Source organism: Sphaeramia orbicularis, chromosome 4, assembly GCF_902148855.1.
Source record: "Sphaeramia orbicularis chromosome 4, fSphaOr1.1, whole genome shotgun sequence".
Taxonomy (NCBI): domain Eukaryota; kingdom Metazoa; phylum Chordata; class Actinopteri; order Kurtiformes; family Apogonidae; genus Sphaeramia; species Sphaeramia orbicularis.
Genome location: NC_043960.1, coordinates 34,542,893 through 34,570,479, shown reverse-complemented (window position 1 = coordinate 34,570,479; position 27,587 = coordinate 34,542,893). Strand labels below are relative to the sequence as shown.

General features: G+C 37.6%; 3 protein-coding genes across 3 annotated transcripts in view; 2 read left to right on the top strand and 1 right to left on the bottom strand.

The window, feature by feature from the left end:
* The first annotated feature begins 675 nt into the window (after nt 1–675).
* Nucleotides 676–7,008, top strand: LOC115417690 (4-trimethylaminobutyraldehyde dehydrogenase-like). The gene is given in 13 exon segments (XM_030131712.1): nt 676–783; nt 1,029–1,187; nt 2,812–2,957; nt 3,299–3,428; nt 4,070–4,204; nt 4,300–4,496; nt 4,594–4,734; nt 5,433–5,621; nt 5,751–5,838; nt 5,922–5,963; nt 5,966–6,061; nt 6,317–6,428; nt 6,535–7,008. Coding segments are annotated over 12 exon segments (1,500 nt in total). The 5' UTR covers nt 676–783; nt 1,029–1,045; the 3' UTR covers nt 6,617–7,008.
* Nucleotides 7,009–7,635: 627 nt separating this feature from the next.
* On the top strand, nt 7,636–12,291 carry med8 (mediator complex subunit 8). Its single transcript, XM_030131713.1, has 7 exons — nt 7,636–7,701; nt 7,963–8,084; nt 8,678–8,822; nt 8,913–9,053; nt 9,408–9,495; nt 9,582–9,821; nt 11,941–12,291. The coding sequence occupies exons 1-7, from the start codon at nt 7,696–7,698 to the stop codon at nt 12,009–12,011; spliced, it is 813 nt and encodes a 270-aa protein (XP_029987573.1). The 5' UTR covers nt 7,636–7,695; the 3' UTR covers nt 12,012–12,291.
* Nucleotides 12,292–22,487: 10,196 nt separating this feature from the next.
* The window catches only part of LOC115418123 (pre-B-cell leukemia transcription factor 1-like), a 57,858-nt gene continuing 52,758 nt past the window's right edge, over nt 22,488–27,587 (bottom strand). The window contains 1 exon segment of the mRNA XM_030132474.1: nt 22,488–25,321. Within this exon segment, the coding sequence (XP_029988334.1) occupies nt 25,229–25,321 (93 nt within the window). The 3' untranslated portion in view covers nt 22,488–25,228.

The window sequence follows — 27,587 nt, the reverse complement described above, 5'->3', positions numbered from 1 at the left end:
CAAAATACATCAGTGGCCTCCTGACTCAGTATGAACCCACCAGACCCCTCAGGTTATCTGGATCCGGTCTGTTGTCAGTTCCCAGAGTCAGAACCAGACATGGAGAAGCTGCGTTCAGCTTCTATGCTCCACATGTCTGGAACAAACTTCCAGAAAACCTCATATCAGCTGAAACACTCAGTTTATTTAAATCCAGGTTAAAGACCCACCTGTTCTCAACTGCATTTGAATAGAGTTTTTATTCTTTTAAGCTTAAAGTTTTTATCTGTTTTATCTGTTTTATCTATTTATCTGATTATGTTTTGTTTTGTATGTTTTTCTCATGCCTATACTTTTTATTGCTTCTGCTGTAATGTTTTTAATGTGTTATGTAAAGCACTTTGAATTGCCTTGTACATGAAATGTACAATATAAATAAACCTGCCTTGCCTTGCCTATGTCTAGTGTGGTTTGCACATCCTCTTACCCCTTACTTGTCCTTAAAGTACCTAGATGGTACTACCAGTATTAGCAGTAGTGGCCCTGAACTGGAAACTCTTTATAAACTCTTTTTCTCACCTTGTTTTACCTGTAAAACATACGTTTAAGCTTGTCTGAAAAGCTAGGACTCCACGTACTGAGATGTTGAAATCAAGTGAAAGAAATCACTGCCTCATTTAGACCAGCGAGGACATAGAAAAAGGGAAATGAGACTGGTCCCGATGGAGAAGGCGTGTCCTCGGTGTTTATAAGTGACCTACTGACAAACGGAGTTCCCTTCAGTCTGTTAGCGGAGCACAGAAGGTGAAGTTACATCACATTTTACTGAACTGTTTCTTTTGCATGATTTTTTTTTTTTGTAGGGCACTGCTTTTCGGTGCGCTACTTTACTAATATTATTTTCTAGCTCAATGTACTAGCTTAAATAAATTAGCTAGTGCTAAGAGTTAGCATGGAGTGTGCGTTGGGGATTAAATACACACTTGGTTAAGGTAGGTTAATATTCTGCACGGTTTCACTCACTTTTCTTTCATTGTCTCTCTTTGCAGGTCCTCTCCGTCTGAAAATGGCCCAGTCAATTCTCGACACCATGCCCGGAGCCTCCACTGGGGCTCTGGTGGTCACGGATCACCTGAATTTTTGGGGTGGGAAACGAGTGAAACCCAGACAGGAGAAGTACCTGGAACCCGTCTTCGAACCAGCAACCGGTAAATGCAACATACACATTTTTAGACTAGTGTGTAAAGCTTTTGTGGCCACGTCAAACCTAAGGAAAGACATTTGTAGAACATTTGTGTGTGTTCATTGTTCTAATCGCAGGTTTATAAGAGGTCATTGTGTTATGTAACTGAACCATGTGTCATCAGGGAGTATTTAAAGTGAACATAAGAACATCTGGATGGAGGATTTGGTAGCTGCACTTATTCATCACTTTAGTCACTCATACCAAGTAACTAAGCATTTTAGTCAAGTGCAAGTTTGTGTAAAAGTGAGACTGTTTAACCAAGTTTACAGAGCTACTCTGCTACATCCCAGACAAAAAGATACTTTTTGTTCAACTACAATTGACAGCTTTAATTACTTCTCACATTGTAAATGTTCACCCTTTCACTGTCAGCTAAAAACCACATACATGTGCATATTGGTGAGAAATCAAAGGATGAAACATTAAGTTATGGCTTGAGGAAATTATCCTACTCTTTTGGTCAAGTACACTGTTGCCCAGAAAGTTGGAATAATTTTGTTTACAGACCCATTCATACTTTTTTTTTTCCTATTTATACTAATCAGTAATCACCTTAGACCTGGAACAATGATTAGCCAACATACTGAGTCCCAGTTACACTTTATCAATGAATAATAAATCACATTGTCACAATCATTTCATGAGAAGAGGTAAAAATGTTTTATCCCGATGTAGAATGGTCTTGGATTAGTTGGCAATGCATTGTCCAGAATATTATGAGGTGTTGTTGGAGATCAAACTACTCATCAGTTTATAAACTGCTTAAATTAGTGATATTTAGCTTTTTTTTTTTTTAAAAAAAAATGGAATTATGCATTTTAAAACATTTCCTTGTGCTCTACATAAACTGTAAATGCTATGTTTGGGTCTGAATTCTTAATTAATTCAACTCCACAGATCCATCTTAAACCCTATTTCTGAGTAATGACACCAGAAAGGTCATTTTGAGCACTGGCCCTTTAAAATGCGAATGAGCCACTTCATACCCCACCCCCTCCAGGTTGTTGATTGTGCTGCTCTGTCCTATTTAGCCTCTTGTGTTCATTAATACAACCAACAGCTGAACGTTTTAGGTAATCAGCTTGAAGTTTGGACATATTTTCAGTATGGACTACAACCGCTTCTGCTGACAAACAATTATAACATACACTGAGAAATGTTCGTTGGAAGTCTTGACCTTATATGTACAAATGCCATGACGTAACTAGTTATAGACGCAACAAATTAAGCAGGAATTAAAACGGGTTGTAGAAATCCACTCGATTTTTGCCAAAATGAATATAAAGATAGCTTTGCAGCACCTGGAGGGTTCAAATTCAAACTTTATGAATTTTTAGCATCCCCAAATACACATATAAATGTACCAAAGACTAACAAAAGTGGGTTTAGCAAAATATGACCCCTTGAAAATGAGCTGAGCATACAGTGAGTAGCATACACATACTTATGTAAGTGTTTGAATTCAGAACCTTTACCTTTAGTATCGTCAAACTTGAGTGTTCATACTGTTTATTTTAAATATGTGAATACTCCACTGTTTGCAGCTCACCCATTCTTCAATCTGCTGCTGCTTTGTGTTTGTGCAGGCCGGATCTTGTGTCAGATGGTACCCTGTGGAGCCGAGGAGGTGGATGAAGCCATAAAGAGTGCCCATGATGCATATCAGAAATGGAGGAAGATGTCTGGCATGGAAAGAGCTCGAGTGATGCTCGAGGCTGCCCGTATTATCAGGGTGAGCTGATCAAAACTGTTCAGTAGTTCATGCACTGCTGGAAAGTGGCCAAGCAGGTTTCAGAGTTGCGCAACATAAATTGGAGCTGACTGCAGTAGACATGCAATAAGACACTAGTTATTCATTACAACCTTTCCCTGACCTCAGACTGCTGGCCTATATTTGCACAAAATAAACCTTTTGTTTGTCTGTTGATTAGAGCTTCATCTTTAATTTGTCACATCACATAAAAGCAAAGCTCTTCACATTTAATGGTGCTAAATTATCACAGCACAATTAGTCAAGTATGTTTTAATTAATCATTGTGTTTCTTGTGTGTTGCATAATTCTAACTGAAATAGGAGCGAAGGGAGAATATTGCAAAGCTGGAAGTGATCAACAACGGCAAGTCCATCACTGAAGCATTGGTGGACATTGATGTTTCATGGCAGACCATTGAGTACTATGCTGGCATGGCTGGTACACTCGCAGGTTCGTCAATAAATACTTGAATTTATTTTATGTAATATGGGCAAATGAAGTGGTCAGAGTACAGAAACTGATGTACTGCACAAGCCTCAGATCCTGTCACTAGTTGGACTTTTACTAACAGTTACACATGGTCAAAATCTTAATCCATAAATCTACAAATGCAGAAGAGAAAATAAATACATGGAACAAAATGTACTAGGCTAAAATGGATTCTGCTCTTTTTGCTAGAGTTTATGTTAAAGTATCATATAGTTTTAAATAATTAGTTTCTCAGGTGATAGCGGTTGACGGCTCTACATGGAGGAAACTGATATCCAAATGTTAATCTATAATGGTGTTTTAGGGTCTGTTCTTGCTCTGTGTTAAACTGTTTATACATTTGGGGACTAATTTGCGAAGATGAAACAGAGTGAACCTCTCCAGACTACATGGAGCTTTTCAGGATGCGATAAGGATGCCATTTGGCCATCGTTAAAGTTTTTTGATCATGATTGGTGATGCATTAGCTTATACTGTTTATACTCATGACATTTCTAATATAAATGTAGGTTTTTTGTAAGTAGTTTCTATGTTCTATTTCACTTCTTGAACCTGTCTTTTGCTTTAATGTCTCCAAATTGTGTGTGTATATTTTTATTCAGGCCAGCACGTCCAGCTTCCTGGTGGAGCATTCGCTTACACCAGGAGGGAGCCTCTTGGTGTGTGTGCTGGAATTGGTGCCTGGAACTACCCGTTCCAGATTGCATGTTGGAAATCTGCTCCTGCTCTGGCTTGTGGTGAGTTTGTAACGACATATAATGGGATTGTACCTCTTTTTTTCATGTGTGTGGGGCATGTTCTATTCCTGTTGGATTCCTGTTTTTGTCCTTAGGTAATGCCATGGTTTTCAAGCCCTCCCCAATGACTCCTGTGACTGCTGTGATCCTGGCTGAGATCTACAAAGAGGCTGGAGTCCCTGATGGACTCTTCTGTGTGGTCCAAGGTGGAGCAGAGACTGGCACTTTGCTCTGCCACCATCCGATGGTTGCTAAAGTCTCCTTCACTGGCAGTGTGCCAACAGGCAAAAAGGTACCAATGAAGTGTTTCATCCTGATTTAGTTTAACTGAACAAGCTAAAAGAGACTTGTCCTTGTTGTCATGTGCTGTGTATCTGTTTTGTGCTCAGGTCATGGAAATGTCTTCAAAGACGGTGAAGCAGGTGACTCTGGAGCTTGGTGGAAAATCTCCACTCATTATCTTCAAGGACTGTGAGATGGAGAATGCAGTGAAAGGAGCACTTATGGCAAACTTCCTTACACAGGGGCAGGTAAGAAGAGCTGAACTGAAATACTCATATGGCACGGACTGACTTGCTTAGAGTATTAAAAATGTCTTGTCATTCAATAACATGTTTCAATACCTAAGGAGTACTTCTATTTGTAGCAACAATTAATAATGTTGGATTCATAATCAATGAAACTACACACTCTGTACACTTTGTAAACATAAAAGACAATGTGTTTGGGCCATTGCTTTGACAAAGTGTCTATGTAAAAACAAGTTTACTTGTTCATGGTCTGATATCTGCAGCTGCCAAAAGGTCACTTAGTTACAGTAGTGACATCAACTGAGCTGGTTTAATGTCCAACTGTGTTTATTTTACTTAAAGGTGCCAAAAGATCAAATTTACCTGATGCAGCAGACAATTTGAGTTAAACTATATTGTAGTAAATAGGTTGATGATTTCTATTGCCTATAGTTTCTAAAATGCAAAAAGGGTTGTAACATATTGTGGAACTTCTTTTTTTTTTGGTTGGATTTTATGAAATTGTATCAAAGAGTGTAATTCAAGTATGTGTATCAGTGCCAAGTTATTGGTATTGATGTCAGTTTTGAATATATTATAATAATTCAGTTCAACCCTGTGTGAGATCACAAATTTTACCCGCTGTGTCATTTGTTGTATGGATTTAGAAGCTTAATGAAACATGATGTGAAATTCTACTATCTGTCTACATTGTAAAGGTTTGCTGCAACGGGACCAGAGTGTATGTGCAGAGAGACATCCTGCCCCAGTTTTTGGAAGAGGTGGTTAAGAGGACCAAGGCCATCCGTATCGGCGACCCCCTGCTCGAAGGCACCCGAATGGGAGCGCTGATCAGCAAACCACAGCTGAATAAGGTGCTGGGCTATGTCGAGGGAGCCAAGAAGCAGGTATGTTAATAATTCTTTATCTGAAATCTGAATATATCAGCTATGAGTGAGGCTGAACCTCACTTGACCTGAGAGCAGTATAAGTTAGTCGACATCACAGTTCCTTGAGTGGTGCGTCTGTTTTCTCAGGGGGCCAGAGTGCTTTGTGGTGGAGACCCTTATGTTCCAAGTGACCCCAAACTTAAAGATGGCTATTTCATGTCGCCCTGTGTGTTAGGTAGGTCTTATGTCTTTATATTTCTGTGTGATCTGAATGTTTCTTTGCCAGAATGTTGCATCCATGTCTTTTTCCATATGCAGATAACTGCAGAGATGACATGACCTGTTGTGAAGGAGAGATTTTCGGCCAGTTATGTCAGTGCTGCCTTTCGACACAGAGGAGGAGGTCATCAAGAGGGCCAACAACACTACCTTTGGATTGGCCTCTGGAGTCTTACCAGGTCAGTCGCGGACATAGACAGTGCATTCTTGGATTGTAATTGCTCAGCAGTCTGTTGCAACTGCTGACATACTGCTAATGGTTTGCACTTGGCGATAAGATATTGAATTCCATGGCTGGGATTCAGGGTAGCCAATAAAAGTGAAAGTCATTGTGAAATAATAGTGGGCATGGTTGAATGTTAAGATGAGGCCACATTTTAATGGTGTCATAAATTTGACTACTGACCCAAAATGTGTTCATTTATCTGTTTGTAGGACATTTCAAGAGCCCATCGTGTTGCTGAGAACCTGGAGGCAGGTACCTGTTTCATTAACAACTATAATGTCAGCCCGGTGGAGGTGCCGTTCGGAGGTACAAGAATTCAGGTAGGGTCCCGTACAACCAGAAATATTCACAATGAACACTACTGAATGACAGCAGGGATAAACACTTAATACACATGCTTCCATGCTCTTTGGTGTGTATTCCCAGGTTTCGGCAGAGAGAACGGTCAGGTGGACCATCGAGTACTACTCCAGCTGAAGACTGTTGTCGTGGAAATGGGCGATGTTGAGAGCCTCTTTGAAGTGCTCTTGCCAAGTTTACATTTTTGTAGCCACAAGTGTGAATAAAATGCTTCCTCCCCCAAGTGCTTTTCTTCAGACACATATTAATGTAGGACCTATTACATTTCACTTTGTTAAAGCCTTACACTTACAATAGGAACAGCTGTTTTGAAGGAACAATCTTCTGTTTTTTCTTAAATTAAGATGGCTTTACTGTATTTGCCAAGTAAAGAAATGTAGACTCAAGGGATATACTAACCTTATTAAAAAAGATAATATGCTACTACACATATTGGACCTGTAGCTGAACTGTGAATCAGCATCGAGCAAATTGCTGACAGTTGGTGTCAAACTGGTCTTGGACCACCTTTATTAGAAAATAAAATATTTTGGCAACAAAGTGTGCTCCTGGTTACTTATTTCAGAGTCCAACTGAGTGTTGCACTGGGTAAACTGCAATAAGATGACAAACTGAGATGACCTTTTACTGTCTTACTACCACTAGTGCAGTTCTCTTGTTTTAAGTATAAAGCCTGGGACAGATTCAGACATACCATCACTTAGCCATGATTAACCTTTAGAGTTGGGTCTAATAGTCACATTTGTACTGCTAAGCACAAAATATGTGCTTTTTGAAAGTAAGCTACAAAAAGTATTATACATTATTATAATATTGTATTCTACTGTCATTGAGCTAGTTTTCCACCTGCATCTGATCTAATTGTCAAATACATTTTGAAAGATTTTAACTCTTTGAATATCAGGTATTTGTCATGCTGCCACTCATTTTTCAGATACTGCAAAAACAGGAAAATGAATTATTTGGAATATACTACGTACAAAGTAAATTACTGTATACATTGTCAAACATCAGCAGCAACATAGATTTTAATGTAAGAAGAATGAAAAGTGTGCAGGGCGTCAGCACATTTTGTTTGTACAATGTAGTCACAAAACTTACGTTCATAGTGAGAGAAAATAGTCCCAATGAAATACGTGCTTTTATTTTGAAAGAAACTTACCCGGAAGTCTTAGTGCAATGAGCGAGTATTAGCAAAACACATCATACTCAGCTTCTGGTTCAACAATGCAGGTAATCTTAAATTAAGTTATTATACTGACCCCTGTCACAAATTTGCTTCCTTTGTTATACTATAAGTAGGAAAATTCACTGGAATTTGATGTTAGTTTTACCGTTTTAAGGTGTTTCTGGTTTAATTGTGTAGTGAGTTAGCATTAGCATGCTAGTTGCTAACGACAATAATAAAGTAAAGTAGGCTCTTTAAAAGAGGTGTCTGTTAGGTTAACGTATTTTTTTTTAACTGGTGATGTTATTTTTTTTGCTTTCTGTCAGCAACGTGAAGAGAAGCAATTAGAAGCCTCGGTGGAGTCGCTAATTTCTCGAGTGGCTCATGTCAAAAACGCTCTGCACGGATTTATTTATAAATTGGAAAATGAATACGAGCGATTGACATGGTAAGTAAAATATTGATACCGTCAAACTAACCGTTACTCCTAGACACTTGAGTGATCAGTTTTCGTCACCAAAAGCAGCCTCTTCCCATCAACAGTTTTTCAGACAAAAAAAAAAACTTGTGATGGGACTCTGTTATAACTGTTGTATCGATAAAAGTAGATCCTTGAAATGTATGAATAGAAGGTTGCCTTCGACTCAGCAGAACAGAGTCTGTGCAGGTGGTTCCTCTACTTCAACTCTGCATTTGTCCTTCATTTTGGTTCCTTCATCTGCTGTTGAGGATTACACCAAAATATCCAAGGATATCCACATTCACACATCCTTTATGGGACACTTATTTCCTACTTTATCCTACCCTTCCTATAGATGATCTTCAGTCTTTGCAACTGAACTGTTGGTTGTTCAACTTGTTTACAAGCAATTTCTTCATTAATATGTTTACGTAAAAGTACGTTTTACTTTTAGGTATAAGACTTCACAGATAGACCTTAAAATTATTTTCCTTCTTTTACTAAATTACCTGCTGGATTTCTAAGAACTTCCAGTTGTAGTGTTTTGCTTCTGGAATCATTGTCATTGTTGCTTTGTTCAGGCCGTCTGTGTTGGACAACTTTGCCCTCCTGTCTGGTCAGCTGAACACCATCAACAAACTGCTTAAGAATGAGAAGACCCCATCCTTTCGCAGCCAGGTCATAATCCCACTTCTTCTCAATCCGGACAGAGATGAAGATTTAGCAGTGAGTATCTTTCATTTTGAACATTACATCTAAGTATCTTACATAATTAATGACTTCTCTGATCTGTCACTTCTAATTTTTCTCCCTTAGAAACTAACTGAGCAGCGTGTCCCAGTGTTCAGCCATGAGATCGTGCCAGACTATTTACGTACAAAGCCTGATCCAGAGGTGGAAGAACAGGAGAAACAGCTGAGTGCAGAGGCTGCACGTATTGGCCCAGAGGTGGCACAGGTCAGTTATTTCTTGCTCTTGCTTTTCCAGTGAATAAAAGGACATCTGTAGTGTGTTTCATTTCTGAATAAATACATAGAAAGGACTCTGCCAAGATGTGGAAGTTGAATTTCTATAATACAGGCGCAAGACAACAAAGAAAACAATACTTGAGGTTACAAAAATGTAAAAGTCTGCACAATGCTTGGTTCCAAATGGGCAATTCAGTTCTCTTAGCATTTTTCTTTATAGTATTTTAATGAAATGTGAGCATGTTGATTGAAACACCATCCTGGAGCCAAACAATATGCAGACCTTTTCATTTTTTCTTAATCTTCAGTTGTTTTATGCTCTGTTGGTTGATTTTCCAAACAGAAACAGATCCAGACATTGAATAAGCTCTGTTCCAATCTGCTGGAGAAGCTGAACAATCCTCGCGATGATAGAGATGCAGAAAGTGCAGGTAAGTTTCACTAACAGTACAGGATTTTTATCCAAAAAAATTTTGTAAAAGAGCATAATTTGACATTTATGAGTGTTTTCTTTCAGCCCTACGACAGAACAAGCCATCTTTCAACCCTGCAGACACCAACGCTTTGGTTGGAGCGGTGGCATTTGGCAAGGGGCTTTCCAAATGTAGACCCCCTGGACCAGTGGCCCCTGGACACCCAGGACAAGGGCCTATGATGAGTGGAGGGCCAACCTTACAGCAGGTCACCATAGGTGGAGGTTCAGGGCAACAGGCAGGTATGGGAGGACCTGTGGCTCCACAACAGCAAGGACAGCCAGGTACGACAGCTTTGACTGTTAATGTCACACTGATTACCAGTTACACATGTCAGAGCAGTACGGGCTGGTTACACACACTGTGAAACTACAGCAGAGTCACTTCCTCCTTCGACATGTGCGAAAAACCTCATCACCTGTTCTGTGAAATTTTTGGAGTATACTCTTTTTTGCTACGCATTTCTATTTATCTGTAGCTTCATCGTCATGGATTAAATGAAGATGTTTTTATGATTCATGTTAATAAGACCAATAAGAAGAATAATTGCAGTGGTCTACAGTTTTTTAGAAATTATCTGCCTCAGAGATCAAATGTGGTAAATCTTACATACTTAAGTAAGATGAATTTGAAAACAAATGAAAAAAGTACTGGTTTGTTGATGTTTATATGATAGAATGTGAAAAGTGAATCTATTGTCAGGTGCAGACAGTGTTTTGGAGTAGATGTGTAGCTCTGAGACAAACATTCTTCTTCAGTAAAACCCATTCCCTCATTCATTCTCAGAATTTCATATTTTGACCCAAGACTGTATTTTGGAAACTACAGCCAATCAGCATTTTTGACTTAATTTTTCTTTATTCGTGACTCAAACTTGGTAAAGTTTCACTAATTTTATTGAGGTGGCACTTTACTTGTAGACCAGTGTTATTAGTAAAGTTCAGTCAAATGGTTTGTAAGTTTAACTGTTTATAAGCAGGTCATCACAAACAGAAAGGATTGAAAAGAGAAGAAATGCCTTGAATTTGATTCCAAAATCTTTGAATTTTTCCTAATCATGAATGTCAGAACATTCATGTAAAATACTTTCTTTTCCTTAAACATAATATAAAATATTTTTATTGATTGAGTTGTTGTATCAATAAAGTGTCTACTGTTTTAATAGACAGCATCTCCTCAGATGCTGAGAGAAGGCATATCCACCAGCAGTGGCTATCATTCACTTGGACTCTTATTCTTATTGTATTCATATTCTTATTAATAAGAATAACAATAAATGAAAGCAAATCAAGTGTTTTTTAACGCTCTGTCATTTCTGCCAACGAATAAATGACTTAGTAACGTCTAAGTGAAGTTAATCCACTGGTGACACTCTCTGTCCCCCTGATATAATGCATTTTACTCCTCTGCTACAATTACACGTTTTCAATGTCAGTAAATCAGTTACTAATTGTTTCACATTAATTATTGTCTAAAGTGACCTTTGAGCTCATCCATGTGCACAAGTATGAAATAAAGCCCTTCCGTCCTTCGGTGGTTTTGGTCCACTTTTTTTTCTCTCTTCTCCTCACTAAAAGGCAGAGAACAGCCCAAAATATTAAATGTAAAATACCTGCTGATAAACTGGTGCTAACTGCTGTAATTCAACCAAGAGATTTTTAATTGTTAAAAAAAGAAAAATGTTTGCTGAAATCCTTTGATTATCTGCTTAAAAGTTATATTTGACTGAAATAACACCATGCTGTCTTTGCTAGAGCCGATCTGAGAGATTTCCTGTCCTGTTGGGCTTTACAGATGTTTACATTTTTTCTCCAATAACACCCAAAAATCGGGCTTTATTGCAGGACAATCAAAGTTTAATTGTGGTATTCCGTAAAGTTCTACACTGATTTTCAGCATTTTTTTTTATTTTATAAAAAGTATTTACTTCTATGTTAAGTAGTGGCTAAAAACAACCAGTCGACTAAAACTTCAGTCATGACATGAAACTTTCATTTACATAAAGCTGCATGATTTATAAAGAAACTTACCTTTAAACTTAAAAAGTTAGATGTTCTTCTTAAAACAATGGAAAATTCTTTCATTAGCATTTTCATAAGGTGAAATTTCCAAGGGTAGGACACTTAGGAAGTACCTAATAAATGGTCATTTTTGTATGTATCATATCACCACTTCAGATGTTGTTTAGGCTTTTTTAGATAATTGAAGGATCTCAGTAAATGTCTAATATTTGCATAATGTAATGCTTTTGTAATTACTCTTAGGGTGATCACTTTGCAGTTAAGTAGAATGACCTGTATATGCTCAGAGTCTAACACAGCCTTTAATAGTTTGTAGATAGTAGATTGTCATGTGCATTGAAGTTTTTTTTTTATCTATATATATATATTTTTTCTTTCACAGGAAAAATGCCAAGCAGCATCAAGACAAACATCAAGTCTGCGTCTGGGTCGATGCATCCTTATAACCGATGAACTCCTTCCTCCTTAGTACTTCACCCAAAGTCTTCCTCCTCACGTGCAGCAGTGACATTCACATCACCATCATCTTTGTGTACTGTTATTTTCATGCTACTCTGTTCTTTCTAAAGCTGTTTGACACCGAGTGTCTCTTATAATTTGTCATACAACACCTGACCCTCTGCGTTTGAGCAGTAGATGGCAGTATGTCAGCGTGTATGGGGCTGGGAGCCTCTGCGTGGATCTGTACTCCTGACACTTTTTCAATTAAAGATGTGTTTATTTGTTTACCGTGTGTCTTGTGGAATATGCTTTTGGAAGATTTATTTTTCTAATGAACATAATGAAAATATGAAAAAGTAGTTTGCTTGTATTTCAGAAAACTCCTCGTGCTGTCAGGAACTTGAGTCTGTTTTGAGTCTGTAAAGGTGAATAATGAGTGGATAGTTCAAAGTGCGTCCTTGTTGGAGCCTTTCTGGTGTCAGTGTGTCTGAAACCAACCTGACACAGACGAGGCATCACCAATCAAGTGACCATTCCCTCCTGTCAGACGTGCACCATGATCTGATGTGCGCCGTGTTTCTGTCCGTGTTTCTCCTTCTCCTCTTTGCCCATTTGGCTGCAGAACCAAAGGTGAGAATAATGAGGGCGGACGTTGCTCTGTGTGGCCTGATAATGTCAAAGTGTTTAAGGGGGGAAATGAGGAAGTATTGGTGCTGACGTGTGAGGGGGGCCTCTCTCCACGCCGGGTCTCTCTGTCCACTCCAATCCCAGTCCTGCTGCACAGCACAGTGACCGCCCTGCTGTCACAGCATGCAGGCCCATGGCTGACCTACATACACCCTCTGTCCCCAAACAGGCAGACGTCTCGCTGTGTCAGCCACCGAGGGCCCACGCTCTGCTGAGACAGCTCAAAGATGCACAAGGTCACACCGGGGTCTGCAGAGGAGATCCACATCATAAACAAAGACCAGGCAACAACCTGTGAGTTCAGCAGCCACCAACACCTCAAGGATGGAAGGAATTAGTCCAATTCACTAGATACTGTACTATTTACCACTAATGGTTTTAGCTCCATATAGTATAACACTTTAACTCAAACCCATGGAGTTTTGGATTTAGTGGCTTTAACCCAGTGTTTTTCAACCTTGGGGTCGGGACCCCACGTGGGGTCGCCTGAAATTTCTAGTAATTGATTAAAAAAAAATGTATTAAAAAAAAAAAAAAAAAATCAATATTATTACTTGCAAATATTCGGTGAGTTGAGACAATCAGAATACATATAAGACATGACAAACTGTGAAGCTGAAACTGAAGCACTGTGGTACTGTTTATCTTTCAAATGTTCATTGTGGTTAGTTTCAGACGCTGCAGCTCTTTCATAATTCATAGTTTGACTTATTGTTTGTTCAGTATTAATTGTCAGCCTTGGAAATCCAAGTTGGACTGACTGTACATATCCTGACCAAGGAAAATAAAATTCTCACTTTGTGCAGTAATCTACACCTGGCTTTTCTGCCTCCGTCCATAATAATATACATTATATAGACTAAATGTCGTCTAAAATTAACGTTTGATTGCAACATAGTATAGCAAACTATTACATGATCAAAAACAAATTAATTTTTGCAAGAATGAATGTCTTTGTTTTGCATGTCTGGGGTCACCAGAAATTTGTGATGTTAAAATGGGGTCATGAGCCAAAAAAGGTTGGGAACCACTGCTTTAACCCATAAAGACCCAGTGCTGCTTTTGTGTCAGTTCCCAAATGATTTTTTTAATATATATATTTTTTCATCCTTTCTTAAGTTATTTATCACCATGTACTCCAGTATTATGCTTTGTGTTTTGCATTTTCAGGTGAAAATCAGATATTTCCCCATATTTAATGTATTAATTATGTACAGGGTGGGGAAGCAAAATTTACAATGAACATTTAGTTGTTTTTTTTCTCAGCAGGCACTACGTCAATTGTTTTGAAACCAAACATATATTGATGTCATAATCATACCTAACACTATTATCCATACCTTTTCAGAAACTTTTGCCCATATGAGTAATCAGGAAAGCAAACGTCAAAGAGTGTGAGATTTGCTGAATGCACTCGTCACACCAAAGGAGATTTCAAAAATAGTTGGAGTGTCCATAAAGACTGTTTATAATGGAAAGAAGAGAATGACTATGAGCAAAACTATTACGAGAAAGTCTGGAAGATACTATTAAAGAAGAATGGGAGAAGTTGTCACCCGAATATTTGAGAAACACTTGCGCAAGTTTCAGGAAGCATGTGAAGGCAGTTATTGAGAAAGAAGGAGGACACATAGAATAAAAACATTTTCTATTATGTAAATTTTCTTGTGGCAAATAAATTCTCATGACTTTCAATAAACTAATTGGTCATACACTGTCTTTCAATCCCTGCCTCAAAATATTGTAAATTTTGCTTCCGCATCCTGTATTTGTTCATTAAAGCTCAGATTAAAGTTGAGGGTTATTATATCCAAAACAGAGAAAAATTAAGAAAAAAACTGAAGAAAAAGACACATTATTGTGCAAAATATATCATTAACTGAACATAAAATAAGTGTCTCCAACCATTGTCATTTATCAAACTACATGGGTTTTATTGATGTATCGTTGTAGAAGATGATGATGTTTCCACGGTAACTACAGAGCCCCTGAATTTCCAGATGGGTCATATCTGATGACCGTGAAAGCATGACAAACTGCATTTTACACTAATTATTTACATGGATTGATAGGATTAGGATTTTATATCAGTGCAGGATTTTAGTTGTCCATGGATGTTTGGGTCTTTATGGGTTAAACATGCTAATGTTTTTTTATGTTACATCAGTATTTCCAGCATTTAATTTTCCCAAATAAACTCTCAAACAATTGGTTTTATTCTCTTAAAAATGAACAGCTTTCCCAAACAGTAATTAAACATATGACATAAGTGCTTCTGTGCTAAAAGTAATGTTGCCCTGTTACATATGGAAATCTATTATTGCACTACATTTTCTTAATATGTGCAGATGTAAGTTTATAATGTATAAAATAACCGTAGTTATGTGCATAAATTAAAATAAGTTTTGTTTCATATGTAGTTTGTTCATATATGTGCTCACTCCCTATGCACGTATGTTTCACATGGTTACATATATTATATGTTTGCATGGGTTGACCCTCGGTGACTTCTGTAAAGGGCCTGTAAAAATAATTGCACATTTATGAATAATTAGACATTTAGTCTCATAACATAATGGTACATTTTATAGACAATTCAATAGTGACAACAAAAACCAACATTATTAAAAATTGTATCTGAGGCGGATCATTATTACACCAGAGTTTGAGACAAACATGTTGTGTAGATGATTGTGATGTGAGGCAGCATTTTCTGGCATGCTTTAGTAGTGGTGGAAGAAGTCTTCAGATCCTTTACTCCAGTAAAAGTACTACGACTTCATTGTGAAAATACTTGAGTAAAAACTTTACTAAAGTTAAAGTATGTAAATATTATCAACAAAACATACTGCAAGTGTGAAAGTAAACTAACTTAACTATTATATATTCTACTTTTGGATTCATTTTTCCTGCTGTTTAATGTGTGCTTTACATTTTGCTGCTTTAGATTTAAGGTTGAGCTCAGTTGAACTATTCTAATTAATTCTGTGTAGATAAATATATAGAAATACGTCTTATTTTATGAGATGATCATATGTTTGTAGCATCACTCTCCTGTGAGAAACTCTGCGAGAATCTCTAAAAAGTCAACTTTTCATGAACTCAGAGAAACTGAGCTGTTTTTACCTTTGTGACTGCATTTTCCAGTGAATCTGAGAAGGTTTTAAAGAGTTTATTTGGCTAAAGATGGAGGAGAATTTTCTCAACCCATAAACACTGTAACACTCCAGTTTATCACAACACATTTGGAGATACACGGGTTTCACTGGACAGGATGGGGATGAAGAACTGTAATCTGTAACTGAAAACCGTCAGAAAAATGTAGCAGGGATGCAAAACTCACCTATGATGAAAAAAAATGGCCAAGATGCAAACTCCAAAGACACTCTGGGGGAAGGAAAATGTTTTAAAGGAAATATGGATTTACAGCCAAGGAAAAAAAAAACTAGAATTCATGCACTCTAAATGCCACAAAAATAATTTATTTTACTTTTACGACCCACTTTTCTGAATTTATGTGGTCTGAAATTTCACAAATAGAAACATCCCAGTGAAAATAAATAGACTAATATCTAAATGTTAATACAATCAGCAGTGATGACATCAGAAACATACATTTAACTGAGCAGGAAGGCCAAGGAAACCATTGTCTGGACAGTAAAATGTGGAGTTCAAGTAGTACAATATTTTCTGAGATGAGAATGAGAACGTGAGAAGTTAAAGTATGAAGATGTGTTTCATATCTGCTCTTAAATACTGTGAAGTGTGATTCAAACACATACAGAAGTACATGGATCAGATTTAACACAAATCTGACACTAAATACACAAAAACAAAAATATAAAGAAATCATGCACTTCTGCTATTTTTTGTAAAGACTTCCAACTAGATCATTTATCTGATAAACCTGTTGGATGTAAATGATACATGTGTCACAGCCACCGCAATGTTCTCACTAATTTTGTTTGTTTTTTATTGAATACAAATTCCTGTCAGAGGGCTACAGTAGAATACAAATTTCAGCCATATAACTACACAAAAATAAACATAAAACACAAAAAACCCTCAGTTTGATAGAAATTTTTTATTGAAAAAAATCTTGATTTATAAGACATAACATTTCTCCAAATACAAGTTGTGTTAAAACTAATAATAAATAAGAATCAATCACCTATAACAGAAATGCTATTGATTCTATTGATACATTCCACTTGAATCTCTTCCTCAAAATCTGGTATAAACACAGACTCAGACTGTACTGTGACGGTGTAGAAAATAGGAAATATAGAAGAGACAGAGTTCACAAAAACACCAACTTAATTGCAGCTGCACATCATTTTCCTAATCTTTGAGCTGATCATCTTTAATAAATATCCATAATGGTTTTCTGTTGTGTTTATCGTCATGGAAAAAATTATAGACCACCCCTTGTTTTCTTCAATATCTTGTTCATTTTAATGCCTGGTACAACTAAAGGTACATTTGTTTGGACAAATATAATGATAACAACAAAATAACTCATAAGATTTTCATTTCAGAGCTGATATTTATCCATTCTCCATGTTTTCTTGATAATAACCAAAATCACTTCAGTTTTTAACATCAATATCTATGGCATTGTACTGACAAAAACAGTGCTTTTAGGCATTCCATGTTTTCTTTTCTGTCTGTTTTAGTCGCATGATACACACATACACATGATACTTGATTGCATAACCATTGTTTCTGATGACTTTCGATGGTCTAATCATTTTTTGTATGAACTGTAGGAACGGGCAGTGGTTACATTAGCTGAGAATCCGATGTCCTTGATCATATATTTTTGCTTTTTTTGTTGGATTTTTCCTCTATGTTTTTTGGGGGTGTAACTTTAATAAGAGCAGCTCCTGGCACAGATTTACAGGCTTGATTTCTGTAATTGAAGGGTGTGATCAGGCCCATATCTCACTCATTACGGAGGCTTTAGGCTCTAATGTAGTAATTGCTGACTATCATTGGACTGATATTATTGAATCCTCTACATTCAGATTTATTCATGACACCTGAAGTCCGTCAGACTGTGAGGGGTCAGCAGCGTCTTACTATGAGGACGCAGCCAGTGTTTAGACCATTTGTATAGATATTAATGTTAATTAATAAATGGAGGGTGTGTGTGTGTGTGTGTGTGTGTGTGTGTGTGTGTGTGTGTGTGTGTGATGCAGATGGGTGGGTGGTGCAGCAGCATCCACAGCTCTCAGACTGACTCTGGATAATAGGAAAACTCAATATGACAGCTGCCTCCTAAATTACAGTATACAGTGTATAGCAGGGTGCATGGAGCAGGAGGGAGCTGGGCACTTTCTACTAGACACAAATCCATCCTGACAACATAATCAGCATTGCTATCTTATGAAAAGACAGGATTTCCATCCAAAGCAATGCACCACAGTGACCAAATGTGTCAAATGACTTCATGTCCAAAAAATGCCAGTGAAACATTAAAGAAGATGAAAACACAGACGCGCATTAGATCAGGGAGTTGACGTGAATGATCGCACTTTTTGTTGTTGGATGGGACTGCGATAATTATTGCAACAGCAGTGTATCCGAGTGTCCTTGATCATAAATACAAAATCATTTGTTTTGTTTGATTTTCTCTCCATGTTTTGGGGAGATAACTTTCTTTAATAACAGCGCCTCCTGGCACAGACTTAAAGGCTTGTTTTTGGTAATTGAAGAACATGATAAGGTCCATATCTCGCTCATTATGGAAGCTTTAGGCAAGTATAAAGAAACAGTTACAGTCTAAAACTCCCACACCCCAAAATGCTCCAATATACTACAAATTCTGATTCCAATGTTCCACGGTTGAAATAACTTGAAAGGATGTGATGACGCACACTCATCTGTGAAATCTTTTCCAAATGTCTTCTTTATGAAAGTTGGGATCAGAGGAATTCATTAGAGATCTGTGGGTGGCATAGGCAATATGAGGCTTTCCAGCGGCAAGTCTCTGCCAAACTGAACTGTTTCCAAATCAGAAACACTGACTGGAACACACCCACAGTCACTAACTACTTGACCCTATTCCTACAAAAAAAAAAAAAAAAAAAATCCCTTTGGAGTTGCACTTATTTTTGTGGATTAATGAGATCTATCAGTGAAAAAGACGACTTGTTTCATCTTCTTAATGCAGAAGGTTTCCTTGAGACAAAGCCTCTCCATTACAGCCTCAGTCATACCTCAGAACGGCGGCGCCTGCCTCAGTGTCGCCCTCCCCTCAGGCACATGTGTGTGACTTCAGCGTGGGTAAGTGTATCACGCTGGCAGGCGCTGATAGAACTGATGCACATTATGCATCGTGCATTAGGACAGCCGTTTTATGAGCCTTGTTACTGTCATTGATATAATGTGAACTCTAACCCCGCTGAGGTCTGCAGGAAGATGACTAGGATGAAGGTCATGTGATGAGGAGGCTTCAATGAAGGAAAACTTGCAAGAATGTGTAAGAGAAGATATATAACATTTATATAACACATTTCATATGATAAGACTCATTGTGACCCCAGATAAAAACCAAAAATACACAACTGATGACAAAAACAGCCTATAAATTACAAGCATATAAGAAAAATAGAAACATAGAAAATAAGATAATGTTAGAGTAAAAGGGAAAAAAATGAAGGTAGAATAACAATAACACAAATGCATAAAAATCAGTTTTACCTGCAAACCACACACAGACTAAAAGGTGTTGTAGTATGGGAAAAATAATCCAAACAAACTGATGTTAGTTATTGTTTTGATCCAGTTCTGAGGATGTTTATGTGGGTTAATGTGGGACAAAGCCACTGTTATCAATAATGAAATGCATGATAAATATCGATCTGTCCATCTGATTTATTTGAAGGTAACTTACCCAGCTCCACTCCTGCAAAGAAAACAGTTGTATTTATGTCTTTCTATATTAATGTATGTTAGATTCATATCTGGTGTATTTATTACTTCATTGCCTTCACACTTTGTCTGGTGTCTGTTTATTGTTTACTGCACCAGCTGACCAAAGCAAATTCCTGTTTTGTGAAAACTTACAAATAAATCAGCTCTGACTCTGAAGTCAAGGTTTCACAGCTTCTACATCATAAGGTGTATTTTTGCAGGGTTTTTTCCTGTGCATCTGCTAATGTTCTTCTTCCTATCACTGTGCAAAGGTTGGGGTGTTGTTGTCTGACTGAGTAAATGCTGAATAAATGTAACTAAATGTGTGTGCGCATTTATGAACCAGCGAGGATTAAAGTTTACTCTATTAATACAGTTGTTGAGAGGACGGAAGCCTCAAAGATACTTATGTGAAGGGTCCAGGAGTTGGTGATGCACCCCTGGTTCGTGTGGTGGAGAGGACTAAAGGTACTATACACAGATGGAGTTTAGTCCCGATACTGTGAAGGTATTTTTACTCGATGAATATAATAATGAGTTCAGAATAAGAAACAATCAGAAATATTGTAAAATCACTTCTTTGTTTCACTGGAAGCCACTGATAGAAGTTAAAACAGGGGCCGTGTGTTCACATCTGTTGTTTTGATGAATAATTTGGGATTGTTCTGAGATATTTGCCTTTGGAAATTGAGTTCTGTATGTCTGTCAACATGGTTCAGCACAGAGATGAGAACTGACATGAGCATTTCTGTAATAACATTTCATAGATTCCAAAAATTACAAAGATGAAGCACCAACATGAAGTTAAATACTATTTTTCAGTCTAATACAATATATGGAGTTGTCAGAAAACATCTACTGTCTCATTCATTTAGAATGTTTCGTCTTATTTATATTAAGTTCTTACCGTAGGACCTAAAGATGAGACAAAAATGCTGATGCCATCCTAAAGACATATGGAAATTAACAAAATAAAGTGAAAAATAAATTAATAGAATTCTAATGCTGTGAAACTATTCAGTAAAAAAATATCTTGACTGTTTTTTACAATAATATCCCCCTTCTTTTAAAAAAAAAAAAATTCAAGTGCGTCATTAAATTTTGGTTTTGTCTTGTATAACTGATCCACCACACACACTTTAGCGTCATCATAGTGGAGGTGTATGAAAACATTTCACAGTACTGATATGCTTTATTTCTATAAATGCGCTTTTCAGCTATTTTATGGTTTAAGAAAAAGGCATGTCATCAGGTTTTTTATTTCTTGTGTAAGAATGAGTCTTTTTTTTTTTTTTTTCTTATTTTATAAGTTTTTTACTGACAGAATCTGGGCTGTGAAGAAAAACTTTATTTTCATTTGTTAAGTTAGAAGTGCTACTTTATTTTTAGACAACATACTTTTTCAGTGACACCTGATTTTAGCTTCAGATTTTTTATGTTTTTATGTTTCCATCATGCTCAGATGTCAACATGTATGAACAGCATGATTAATACTGTTGCCCATGAAGTTGGAATAATTTATTTTTCAGACACATTCATTTTTTTATTTCTGTTTCCACACATCAGTAATCACCTTTGACCAGGTACAATGATTACATACTCTGTCCCAGATACACTTTATCAAGAATAAATCACATTTCATTTCAACTTTATGGGCAACAGTGTATATATGAAGCCTGTTGGAATTAGATTTTGAACATTTTAACATACGTGTATGTCTAGTCCATGCAAAATGATACACCACTCCTGATACAGGGATATGTGTGTGTGTATTTTATGTAACATTCTGAATAACTTTAAAAATTGCCCACTCAGCTGTAGGTGGTACAGGATAGATGTGTGTTAAGAAAGTACCAATAAAATATATTATTATGGTTTACTTTATACAATTTTTTTCCTTTTATTAAACTTGTTTGTTAAATAAATTTCCAAAAAGTCCTGATTGTGTTCCTGATTGGATTTGCATCTTCTCTCCATGTCAAATGGGTAATGATCAGTGTTGTCTTCTTAGAACTCCACATTGCATTTGCCATGGCAGAGCATGTGATCCAGCCTATTTGTTTGACTCCAAAAGAATGTACTGATCTGCCTCAGAATAGGATTTACACCTTTTCACCACGTAATGACTAAATCAGCCTCACAATGCCTTTTGGTTTACAGGAGCACATGAATAAATTACACACGTCCAGCACTTTTTGCCTTTCATTCTTCAAACAGTGGCTAAAAGAAGCCCTTTGATAGAAACAAGGAGGCTTCTCCATGTAATTACACTTGATCATGTTTGCATATGTCACTCCCACAGTCTCTGTCACGCTCTGTGATTTTGGATGCTCCTGGGAACCTCTCACTAATCCACAAGTTCATGTTTCAACCCTTTCCTTCTTTCTGTTTTTCCAGCAGAGGGAAAGAAGGGACGGATGAATTGGAGGAGCGGAATCAGACATCCTGTCTGGTTTATCTGGAGGAGAGAGATAAGTGTGGATTCCGCCTCTTTCAGGGAACGCACATTAACCATGCCTCGGAGGGAGCGCAGGGTGTGGGGAAGGGGAGGGGGCGGGTGGGAGGCGTCTGTCTGCCGGGAGCACACAGCTTTCACTCACTTCCAAAACTGTGAAAATGTCCCCTTCACACCCCTCGGCAGCTCGGCCGAGCTCCGGCGCTGTGTTAGTGGTGATAAAATGCCTGCGTGCTGGAGAATAGTTGGAAGTGAGACGTGCAATGTTATCCAGAGGTGTTGCACTGACAAGTCTACAATGTGTAAACTTGTGTCCTACAGTGACTCCTGACCCTGACCCTGTTACAAAAGTCTGGGACAGAAACTGCAAACAAGTTGAAGCTGAGATCCAAACCAGAAACTCAACAGTAAAAATGACAAAACAGCTGTTTATGCAACAAAAGAAACTATTTATTTGGGATACGCATTGCCAGTACAAATTAAGAGACCATAAAACCTACACCTTTCAGCTATTTTTCTCCACAGAAAACAGGATTTGAATTGGAATTAAAAAGACAATAGTTTTCCATGTGATACCTTTTTACATAGATCTTAAAAGTTAAAACCTGTCAAGAAAAAGGCTCCACGATTTCACTCTGAAATCCTTATAAAAAAGAAGTTAACATTCAAAACACTGCAGTACGTTATTTTATTGAAGAACAAAAGACATGCAACAAATAAAACATTTCATGTTTTACAAATTGTTCATTTTTCTTTTCATGTCTCTTTTTCCTTTTATATTCAAAAACTAAAAGCATCATTACATGAAGCTTCGATAATATTTGACAGGCAATGTGAAAAGTAGAGTTAAGCCTTGTTTTCGAGGGGGAGGGAGGGATGGCATGGGGGGGTGGGGGGTTGGGAGGTGCAAAAACAATCGGCTGTGTTTGCCGCATGGCCGCTGCTGCTGTCAGTTCACTCCGATGACCTCCTGAACACGACGGAGGCAAGTTCTGTGTCAGTGGTGCTCGGGCCCCTCCGCTGTAATACTGAGCAGGTGAGTGGAGGCGGAGCTGTGGCTGTAGCTCCAAAAACTACCATGATTTCATGTGTGTAACCAATATGAACACATTGACGAAGTAAAAAAATACCGGTGGCTTTTACGTTGTTGTGAAACTAGTTTGGGGGTTTTAGTTTTGTTTGTTTAAAGCGAAAAGAAACGAAAAACAAAGCCGCAGGGGTGATGTTAACACTAATTTTCACGTCACCTTCATTTGGACGGCAGCCATCTTGGATTTAAGCTTGTCTTTGTCAACCCAGTACAAAACAAAACAAAGGATTTCATCTGATCGGGAACGGCGTCTGCTTTTCTTTCTGTGTTAAAGATGGTTACTGTCCAAAGTCAAAGATGCAAAAGAAGAGTAAAGGTGCATATCTACATACTGTATATAGAGCATTCTTGGGCTAATTCACATATAATGGTAGCATAAAAATGAAACATAGTCCTGTAGCAAAGCAAAAAAAAAAATCAAACAAAAACAAAAGAAATATGATGAGTTATTCACAAAATGGAGACATAAAAATATATCCAACATCATCTGGATTTGTGTGCCATCAGTGTTTCCATTGTAAGTTATATAAACATGACTGTATTCTAAGTGCTTTTTTTTGGCTTTGAATACAGAGTACTAGAGCACGTGGAGGCACTCCCCAGTACCAACCTACCTACTTAGAGAATAAAATCCTTTGAAAAGAGGAAAAACTCAACATGTAGATAAAGCTGATCCCAATGTAGAGGATAAAAATTCTGCCTTTTTTGGTATCAAAGTGTGTAAATGCTGATATCTCATGAGGACTATTGTACTTATGTATACATGTTAGACCACATACTATACTGTACATACAACAAAGGTTACAAATCGAACTTCACATTTTAGATCGGGTTATGAAGGTGATCGTGGTGTTAACTTATAGAAACAAAAAGTGAAGGGACCCTGGACACTGAAAATATGAACCCTGTTGTTTCTGCGTGGTACCAGAGACCAGGGTTTCGCTTTTTCTGTCCTTAAAAAAAAAAAAAAAACTGTGGAGTTACATTTGTGCCACAATTAAAGGAACAGATGAGGTTTTCTGGTAAAATATCAAGACGTTTTTATCCATCTTGTGCTCCAAATACACCTCTGTGTGCTCCGATTACGACATGAATCCAACTCCATATGTAAAATCTCAACGAAAAGACATCAACATGGCACCTAAAATTAGAATTAAACTTTCCTTTTGGATTTGGTTACCAGCGGTATTTGGCTATCGCACTGCTACACCATAATTTCCGACACATTTCCCCTCTGTTGTTGCCCCTTTGACATTTACATACATTGGAGTTCAATCAGGACTTGTCATTGTGCTTTAGTACACATTTACGTATGATAATTGTCACTAACGTCATAACTGATTATGCATTTCATGTCAATTTCTCAGTTTCTGTGGATGAAACAAGAGCTAGATGACATGTTTTGTTAATAGCTCACATGTAAATGGTACATTTTCTGCCTTGTACTGAAAAAAACCAAACATAAAATCTGGCAAATAAAAGAAAATGCCTGAAAATACAAACTGTATCAACTGAGACTTGACTAATGTGATAATTCTTCAAGTAATGGCATGAAAAATGTAAGGACATAAAAGTGTGAAATGTATCATTATCAAAATTCACCTCCAGGGTTGAACTTTGGCACTAGAGATAAAAAATGTGCGAGCATGGTAATAAAACAGATGCTTAATGGAAGGGAAAGGGGTGGTGCACGGTAAAATTTCAATAATTATAAAAATTTGTTTGCTGTCTGTGTTGGTATTTCGAATAGAGGTAGAGTGAAAGCATCTCAATTTACAAGACGTGGGCTTTATGCTGCTAGCTGTGCGCCTACGTGAGTTATAACATGTAAGGAGAAATACAAAGAGGCAACATGGACATCGAGTGGAAACTGTACAAACTGTGAGGTGTGGGTATGAGGCTGCAGTGGTCCAGATAGGAAAAGTGAAATTGTTGTCCGTATGGTGGTAACGTCATCCCAGACCCCAGCTGTGTCCCGCCAAATGTATTATGTCCAGTCCTGATGGGGTCAAAGGTGAAGTTTGGGGTGATAATGGTGGGGGAGGTTGTTGTGGCAAAAGAGCACGAGGGTGGGGAGGATCAGTTGGAGGTGTCGGAGTGAACGCTTCCGGGTCCTTCTGTGGGTGAAGTCACTGATGAGGGGGTGGGAGCATCCTGCCAGCCACCGTTTGCCTGAGAGGAAAAAAAAAAAAAAAGAAGAGAAAAACAAACATGAGGGTGAGTCCAGTGCATTCATATTCATTACTCTGTGCAGCTGGGTCACACACACACACTGAGGTACAACAAATGGAAGTCCTCAGGGCAAGGCAGTGCATGATCGCAGCTGGGAATGCTGGGATACTTCGAGATGGTCCCACAGCCTTGAGCTAAATCTACTCCTGGATCGGAGAAGGAAAAGCTAACCTTGGTCAAATTACAGCTTGTATTTCAGAAGTGGACTGACATAAAAAAAAAAAATATATATACTGAAGTTTTCAACCAAGCAGAAACAGTAAATTAGTCTGCCCCGTCATACGCTGCACTTTCAAATTCATATAATGAAGAAAACACAGAGGAAAAGTCATGTTCAAGATTCTGTCGGAAATACACGTCTGTTGCTGTCATTTTCAATAATATAAATATATAGAGACTGCGCCAAAGGACACTGAAACTAAACATCACATACACTAATAACGACACTGACAACTAGAATTAACATACAGTAAGAGCTATGGAGACAGGCCTATTACAGAGAATTTAGTGTATAAAAGTACATTTAAAGCCATCAGGAAAAGTGCAAATGGTCCTCGACAGCCTTTCAATTCAAAGGCTGTTATTTAAGGCAGCAGACAATGTGTAATCAGAAGTAGAAGGTCTGACTTTGTGATGCTCTGCCTGTTTCAGAATCACAATTGGCTGTAATCATCAGTTGTATGCATTATGTATCTGCTCGATCATTATGGAAACCCTTTTACTTTGGATTGGATGTTAGTCTTAACCCTCTCAGGCATGTCTTCATCTGAATGTAAAGCTGTTTTCCAGGATTTATACGTGTTGTTTATGCAGATTAATATTTACAGCTTCAATGACTTTTGAGGTATATTTCGTGGTTTTAAGTCCATAACCAATGGCTTGAAAACTTCTATTCTCATGTCTTAAAAAAAAAAAAAAAAAAAAAAAAAAAAAAAAAATATATATATATATATATATATATATATATATACACACACACACACATACGTACATACATATATATATATACATATATATATATATACATACACACATATATATATATATATATATATATATATAATATAGAGAGAGAGAGAGAGAGAGAGAGAGAGAGAGAGAGAGAGAGAGAGAGATTTTTTTTTTTTTTTACTTTTAGGGATGTGAAGCAGCAAAAATGTGCTTTCACATGTTGGGAGACAATCCTGTAATTTATCTGGGTACATTTTGGAGATGGGGCAACCTTTTCCTTAGACAGTAAAAGCAGGTGCAGGATCATAAAAATGAGGGCCGTTACTTATTGAGTTCATAACTCTATAAAATGTGGTTCACTTTCATTCATACAAAATTACCAATGTTCTGTTAAGAAATGATGATCACTTCTGTAAATCTGCTCAGTTATTCATCATTCATCATGAATTGTTGCTCATCTATTTATTTCATGACTGTGGGGAACTCAGAGAGTATCCAATGTCTGGTGATGGTTTTCCTAAGAGAAGATATCAAAACACTAAATATGTGGCCTAGGAGCAAAGTCAACTTTCCCCACAATTAAAGTGGAAACATAAACTGTTAAGTAATGTTTTATGTTTATCTATTTGTTGCTCTCCTGTGGTTTAGGTTCTGTAACCTAATATGGTAAAACATGACAGGAAAGGTTGAATAAATCATGATGTAACATTGTGTAAACAACTGAAAAATAATCCATTTAAATATATGTAAAACTGTGACCAAAAAAACAAAAACAAAACCCCCCAAAAAATGTTGCAGTTCATTTCAGACAACTACAGTGCGTATATTGTTGTAAAAAAGACAAGTGAGGAGCCAAAATTCCAACTTACTAGCCTTCGCTACATAAATGACAGGCAAACAGCCTGGCAGACAGATATCCTGCTCTTACATTATGCATTGCAGGGCTTCTTTACAGAGTATAAAAGTGAATAACACAGCATATTGTGGCAGTGTAAGATGTGGTAGAGCAAGCAGGCGTCCAAGGAGAACCATATCTGTGAGGTCAAAGGACTGAGGAAGAACAGGGCCTGAATACGTTAGCGGCCTCTCAGGGTTATCACAGCTGGCTGTGGGATGCGCTCGGAGCAGCCAGGAAGCCTATTTGAATACACATACATGTTTTTTATACGGGAGACATTTCATCTGATTATCATATGGCCACTGAGGCACGACGACAACAGCAGAGGAACCCAGCCGCGGCTGTGACCGTCCTCGT

Bases quoted from the DNA above. Each gene is read 5' to 3' on its own strand.
- med8 (XM_030131713.1), top strand. The intron at 8,823-8,912 runs GTGAGTATCTTT...TTTCTCCCTTAG, and splicing joins ACAGAGATGAAGATTTAGCA to AAACTAACTGAGCAGCGTGT. The intron at 9,054-9,407 runs GTCAGTTATTTC...TTTTCCAAACAG, and splicing joins TTGGCCCAGAGGTGGCACAG to AAACAGATCCAGACATTGAA.